Source organism: Callionymus lyra, chromosome 16 (genome assembly GCF_982586985.1).
Source record: "Callionymus lyra chromosome 16, fCalLyr1.hap1.1, whole genome shotgun sequence".
In the NCBI taxonomy this organism is placed as follows: Eukaryota; Metazoa; Chordata; class Actinopteri; order Syngnathiformes; family Callionymidae; genus Callionymus; species Callionymus lyra.
In genome coordinates this window covers 25,745,913-25,753,412 of record NC_141833.1, presented here as the reverse complement: position 1 = coordinate 25,753,412, position 7,500 = coordinate 25,745,913, and the positions used below count along the sequence as shown (strand labels likewise).

Genomic DNA, 7,500 nt, shown 5'->3' with positions numbered 1-7,500 from the left:
TTTATTATGTATTATTTGCTGATCATTTTTAAACGACCTTATAAACCTGTAAACAATTATTATTTATTTTATTTGTTTCATAAATAAATACAATTAATTATTAGTTTTAATCTCTCGACGTTTGTCATCAAAGTCGTTAAATAAGTAAATATTAACATGTTTTTATTAAACATTTATATTTGAGATATTTTGCATTTTTATCGTTATTTATCATAAAAATGTTGTTTTTCATAACAAGCTGATATGTTGCGTGTCGCCCTGTGTAGCTGGGACAGAAAGGTGTCAATCAAATGTTGACTCGAAGTTATGTTCAGGGTCAGAAGTCAAGGTGTCGCAGGTTTGAATCCCGGCGGGAGAGTGAAGGTCATGTGATCATGTGATCTCGTCCTGATTGGATCAGAACCAACGAGCTGCTCGGTTCGACTCCAGCTGTCAATCAAAGCTTGTTACCTGTGATATCAGTTTCATTCATGTTTAAAATCATCTTAATCAGATGAAAATGTTCAAGTAGCATTCTAGCTAACTATTGCTTTGCTAACTGATGCTAAATATTACTTTATTAACTGTTGCTAACTCTTACTTTATTTACTGTTGCTAACTATTAATTAATTAATTATTGCTAACTATTACTTTAATAACTGTTGCTAACTATCAATTTATTAACTGTTGCTAACTATCAATTTATTAACTGTTGCTAACTATTACTTTAATAACTGTTGCTAACTATCAATTTATTAACTGTTGCTAACTATTAATTTATTAACTGTTGCTAACTATTACTTTAATAACTGTTGCTAACTATCAATTTATTAACTGTTGCTAACTATCAATTTATTAACTGTTGCTAACTATTACTTTAATAACTGTTGCTAACTATCAATTTATTAACTGTTGCTAACTATTAATTTATTAACTGTTGCTAACTATTAATTAATTAATTATTGCTAACTATTACTTTAATAACTGTTGCTAACTATCAATTTATTAACTGTTGCTAACTATCAATTTATTAACTGTTGCTAACTATTACTTTAATAACTGTTGCTAACTATCAATTTATTAACTGTTGCTAACTATTAATTTATTAACTGTTGCTAACTATTAATTAATTAATTATTGCTAACTATTACTTTAATAACTGTTGCTAACTATCAATTTATTAACTGTTGCTAACTATCAATTTATTAACTGTTGCTAACTATTACTTTAATAACTGTTGCTAACTATTGCTTTGCTAACTGATGCTAAATATTACTTTATTAACTGTTGCTAACTCTTACTTTATTTACTGTTGCTAACTATTAATTAATTAATTATTGCTAACTATTACTTGAATAACTGTTGCTAACTATCAATTTATTAACTGTTGCTAACTATCAATTTATTAACTGTTGCTAACTATTACTTTAATAACTGCTGCTAACTATCAATTTATTAACTGTTGCTAACTATTAATTTATTAACTGTTGCTAACTATTACTTTAATAACTGTTGCTAACTATCAATTTATTAACTGTTGCTAACTATCAATTTATTAACTGTTGCTAACTATTACTTTAATAACTGTTGCTAACTATCAATTTATTAACTGTTGCTAACTATTAATTTATTAACTGTTGCTAACTATTAATTAATTAATTATTGCTAACTATTACTTTAATAACTGTTGCTAACTATCAATTTATTAACTGTTGCTAGCTATCAATTTATTAACTGTTGCTAACTATTACTTTAATAACTGTTGCTAACTATCAATTTATTAACTGTTGCTAACTATTAATTTATTAACTGTTGCTAACTATTACTTTATTAACTGTTGCTAACTATTACGTTATTAACTGTTGCTAACTATTACTTTATTAACTGTTGCTAACTATTACTTTATTAACTGTTGCTAACTATTAATTTATTAACTGTTGCTAACTATTAATTTATTAACTGTTGCTAACTATTACGTTATTAACTGTTGCTAAAAATTACTTTATTAACTGTTGCTAACTATTGCTTTATTAACTGTTGCTAACTATTAATTTATTAACTGTTGCTAACTATTGCTTTATTAACTGTTGCTAACTATTAATTTATTAACTGTTGCTAACTATTGCTTTATTAACTGTTGCTAACTATTAATTTATTAACTGTTGCTAACTATTGCTTTATTAACTGTTGCTAACTATTAATTTATTAACTGTTGCTAACTATTACGTTATTAACTGTTGCTAAAAAATACTTTATTAACTGTTGCTAACTATTACTTTAATAACTGTTGCTAACTATCAATTTATTAACTGTTGCTAACTATTAATTTATTAACTGTTGCTAACTATTAATTTATTAACTGTTGCTAACTATTAATTTATTAACTGTAGCTAACTATTACGTTATTAACTGTTGCTAAAAATTACTTTATTAACTGTTGCTAACTATTGCTTTATTAACTGTTGCTAACTATTAATTTATTAACTGTTGCTAACTATTGCTTTATTAACTGTTGCTAACTATTAATTTATTAACTTTTGCTAACTATTACGTTATTAACTGTTGCTAAAAATTACTTTATTAACTGTTGCTAACTATTACTTTAATAACTGTTGCTAACTATTGCTTTATTAACTGTTGCTAACTATTAATTTATTAACTGTTGCTAACTATTGCTTTATTAACTGTTGCTAACTATTAATTTATTAACTGTTGCTAACTATTACGTTATTAACTGTTGCTAAAAATTACTTTATTAACTGTTGCTAACTATTGCTTTATTAACTGTTGCTAACTATTACTTTATTAACTGTTGATAACTATTTCTTTATTAACTGTTGCTAACTATTACTTTATTAACTGTTGATAACTATTTCTTTATTAACTGTTGCTAGCTATTGCTTTATCAACTGCTGCCAACTATTGCTAATGGTTGCTAACTGTTGCTAATTGTAGCTAACTGTTGCTAATGGTTGCTAACTGTTGCTAATGGTTGCTAACTGTTGTTAATGGTTGCTAATTGTTGCTAGTGGTTTCTGACTGTAGCTAACTGTTGCCAATGGTTGCTAACTGTTGCTAATGGTTGCTAATTGTAGCTAACCGTTGCTAATGGTTGCTAACTGTTGCTAATTGTAGCTAACTGTAGCTAACTGTTGCTAACTGTTGCTAATGGTTGCTAACTGTTGATAATGGTTGCTAACTGTTGCTAATGGTTGCTAACTGTTGCTTATGGTTGCTAACTGTAGCTAACTGTTGCTAATGGTTGCTAACTATACACTTCCTGTGACTCGACCCTTAAACTTTATGATTTAACAAAACAAACAACAAAATAATTGAAATTGAAATAAAAAGGTCAAACTTCTCACAAATGCATCATTTTAGGTTCAGATCATTCATTTTCTTATCTTAGATTAGATTAGTAACACTTTATTAATATATTTCCACATATAAATTCGGTCGTCGTGACGCAAACAAACAAACAAACTTCCTACAAAACGATCCACATGTCAATCAACTTGGTCTGGTTATCGTCATCATCAGGCGGCCATCTTGAAAATGTGTCAGTTTCTGATGAAGGTCAGTCATCGGTGAGAGACTCGAGGTCGAGCCTCGTCTAGAGGTCGAAGCTGCTCTGGTCTGAATGTCTTCTGGACGCTTCACGGGTTATTTCTGACTGGGAGGAGGCCCTGGGACCGACCTGGCACATGTAGGGTTTGACCTCAGCATCCTGCTGTCGACGCCAGTTGTGGAACATTGAGCTCAACGTGTTAGATTTTAAGTAAATCAGGTCAAGTTTAGCAACATTTCTATGAGATTTTTGATGGTTTTGATGATGTTTTGACGACACGTGGAGCCCACATGTGGCCCCTCACGAGGTCTTGGTGTGGGGGTCCTGGACCAGGACACGTCTCTGAACCTGCCACACCCGCCCCTCACCTTGAAGATAAATACCTGGAGCTGAAGACTCGCCGCACATTCCTTCTTCCAAACATATTCTCTTGAAGTCAAAGTCGGCTCCAAAGGCCCCGGGGCCTCCAGTAAAGTGGTAATTCTGCGTCCTCTGCCGAGGCTTGCTGAAGTATGCATTAAAGCTTCTCTGTTCAACCGTCATGGCCGCCACACTCTGGCGCTGAGCGGGATCATCACCCGTGAGGCACGACTCCTCGCGATCTTCGGATCGTCATCGTTTCCTGAGTCGACGCTCGTTTGTCGTTTGACGACAGAATCATTAAGTCGTAAAACTTCACATCTTAGTCATAATTGATGTTTCCGTCGCGTTGCTATAGCAACCAACAGTGTAATCACACTTAACTTAACTTTCTTTAACTTACTTTGATCAACTCAACGTTTCTCTTCGTTGAGACTCGAGTTAATCTTTAAACTATGATAAAATAAAACAAGTGTTGAGTTAGCTTGAGTTAACTTGAGCTAGCTTGAGTTAGCTAGAGTTAGCTAGAGATAGCTAGAGTTAGCTTGAGTTAGCTAGAGTTAGCCATAGTTAGCTAGAGTTAGCTTGAGTAAGCTAGAGTTAGCTAGAGTTAGCTTGAGTTAGCTTTAATTAGCGCGAGTTAGCTAACTCGATAGTTGGAGTTAGCTCAAGTTAGCTTGAGTTAACTCAAGTTAGCTTGAGTTAGCTAGAGTTAGCTAGAGTTAGCTAGAGTTAGCTAGAGTTAGCTTGAGTAAGCTAGAGTTAGCTTGAGTTAGCTTGAATTAGCTCGAGTTAGCTAGAGATAGCTGGAGTTAGCTTAAGTTAGCTTGAGTTAACTCAAGTTAGCTTGAGTTAGCTTGAGTTAGCTGGAGTTAGCTTAAGTTAGCTTGAGTTAACTGAAGTTAGCTAGAGTTAGCTTGATTAAGCTAGAGTTAGCTTGAGTTAGCCTAAATTAGCTCGAGTTAGCTTGAGTTAGCTGGAGTTAGCTTAAGTTAGCTTGAGTTAACTCAAGTTAGCTTGAGTTAGCTAGAGTTAGCTTGAGTTAGCTTGAGTTAGCTTGAATTAGCTCGAGTTAGCTAGAGATAGCTTGAGTTAGCTTGAGTTAGCTTGAATTAGCTCGAGTTAGCTTGAGTTAGCTTGAATTAGCTCGAGTTAGCTAGAGATAGCTTGAGTTAGCTTAAGTTAGCTCGAGCTACATCAGACTCGGTTTCTTCTTCTTTATCGTCACAACTTTAAACACTTGAGTTCAGAGAAAAGAAACAAACTTAGTGTTTTTAACAAACTAGTCTTGAGTTAAAACTAAAGATACATCGATCACATGATTCAAGGAGTTAGTTTGTCATTTAAAAACAATTACTACCAATGACTCGGATCGACTCGGATTGACTCAGATCCACTCGGATCCACTCGGATCCACTCGGATCCACTCGGATCGACATGATTCTGCTGCAGCTTTGAAGTGCAAACGAAGAGGAAGTTGAACTGGACCGACCGGACCCTGAAACCTCTTGTCTTCACTTCCTGCTGCCGAACCCGCGTCGAGTCTCTGTCGTCGTCTGAGCAGGATGTGGATTCGGGTCCAGAGGCCGGACCTGCTCTGACGGACGAGGGGTCAGACCGGGGTCACGGAGGAGGAGGCGCCGCGACCCCGGCAGGAAGTGAAGAACAAAAGATTTCAACGGTTTATGATCCAACTCTGGATCAAGAGTTTATATGGTGAGAGTCTTTACCTGGTCCAGGTGATCAGGTGAGCAGGTGATCCAGGTGAGCAGGTGATCAGGTGATCCAGGTGATCCGGTGATCCGGTGAGCAGGTGATCAGGTGATCCAGGTGATCAGGTGATCAGGTGAGCAGGTGATCAGGTGATCCAGGTGATCAGGTGATCAGGTGAGCAGGTGAGCAGGTGATCAGGTGATCCAGGTGATCAGGTGATCAGGTGAGCAGGTGATCAGGTGATCCAGGTGATCAGGTGATCAGGTGATCAGGTGAGCAGCAGCTTCACCTGGAGTTCAAACCTCAACTCTTCTGCCAAAAAGCTACTTTAGCGACACAGTGTTATTAAGTCTCCAATCAAAGGTAGATTTCGAAGTTCAACTGTCGACGGAACAAAAGAAGCAGAAAATAATTTACGAGTCAAACGTTGAAGAAACACGTGAATCATAAATAATCAAAGTCTTTAATAGAAGATAAAGAATGAAAATAATAATAAGAGTCTGTGACTGATTTGATGGATGGTTTTAATGGAGGAAAATAAATAAATAACGTTTGTTTCACTGACGCGACGTCACTCACTCGTAGAAATAAATCATTATTATATAATAAATTAATTAAAATGTTATTTTCCTTTATTATAAAATGATATACAATGAAAATGTGATTTAAAATGAAGCAAAATAGGTTAAATGTGTTTTGTTTAAGATTTAAATAACCTTATAAAAAACATTTTTATTTAAAGATTGAACTGTGATTTATTTAAACATGTTTTATGAGATAAAACTCTGATCGATGCAACATTTACATGAATCTTTAGATTAAATTAGATTATATATTAGATTCATTTTTGCAATTATTTTCTCAAGTTTTTAGACAGAAATGATAAACTATTTCAAATAAAAATAAATCCCAGAAAACGTCCCTAAAGATGCAACAATAAATCAATAGAATATAATTGTTTATTATCATGACAGTTAAACTCTTGTTAAAATATAAATGTGGATTAAATCTAGTGAAAGACTCTCAGAATAAATAAAGATGTATTTGAAGAAATAAAAGATATTTTCACGTAAACAAGAAAGAAAAGTCAACATTGAACCAGGCTCTGGCCCGGCGTGAGGTTCCTGCGCCGGGTCGTCTCAGCTGTTAATAAGCAGGTGAAGCTGAAGTTAATCAAGAGCCTGAGACAGACTTTCATGTCAGAGATCGTCGGCGGAGAGAAGCTGCAATTTGTGCCGCGAGAGTCCAGGTGTGGGCGAGGACGGAGCTAATGGCTGCATTTAAAACTTCGCTCGCAGACAGTAAACAACAGACGGTCAGATGTGGTTTGACGCTCGCTCTCGCCCCCTGCAGGTCTCTGGCGGTGGGACAGCAGTACTCGGCGCTGGGGTCGCAGCCCATCCTGTGCGGCAGCATCCCGGGCCTCGTGCCCAAGCAGCTGCGCTTCTGCCGCAACTACGTGGAGATCATGCCCAGCGTCGCCGAGGGCGTGAAGATCGGCATCCAGGAGTGTCAGCACCAGTTCAGAGGCCGGCGCTGGAACTGCACCACCGTCAGCGACAACCTCGCCATCTTCGGACCCGTGCTGGACAAAGGTCAGCAGACACACAAGTCATGAACACACGTCATGAACACACACCTGTGAACACACACGTCATGAACACACACCTGTGAACACACACCTGTGAACACACACGTCATGAACACACACCTGTGAACACACACCTGTGAACACACACGTCATGAACACACACATGTTTGAACACGCACGTCATGAACACACACGTCATGAACACACACGTTTGAACACACACATCATGAACACACACGTCATGAACACACACATGTTTGAACACGCACGTCATGAACACACACGTTTG

The 7,500-nt window shown here is 36.0% G+C and overlaps 1 protein-coding gene across 1 annotated transcript in view; it reads left to right on the top strand.

Annotated features, from left to right (window-relative positions):
* The window catches only part of wnt3a (wingless-type MMTV integration site family, member 3A), a 34,103-nt gene that overhangs the window by 978 nt on the left and 25,625 nt on the right, over nt 1-7,500 (top strand). The window contains exon 2 of the mRNA XM_087810819.1: nt 6,974-7,215. Coding sequence (XP_087666945.1) covers nt 6,974-7,215 — 242 coding nt within the window. The remainder of the gene's footprint in view (nt 1-6,973; nt 7,216-7,500) is intronic.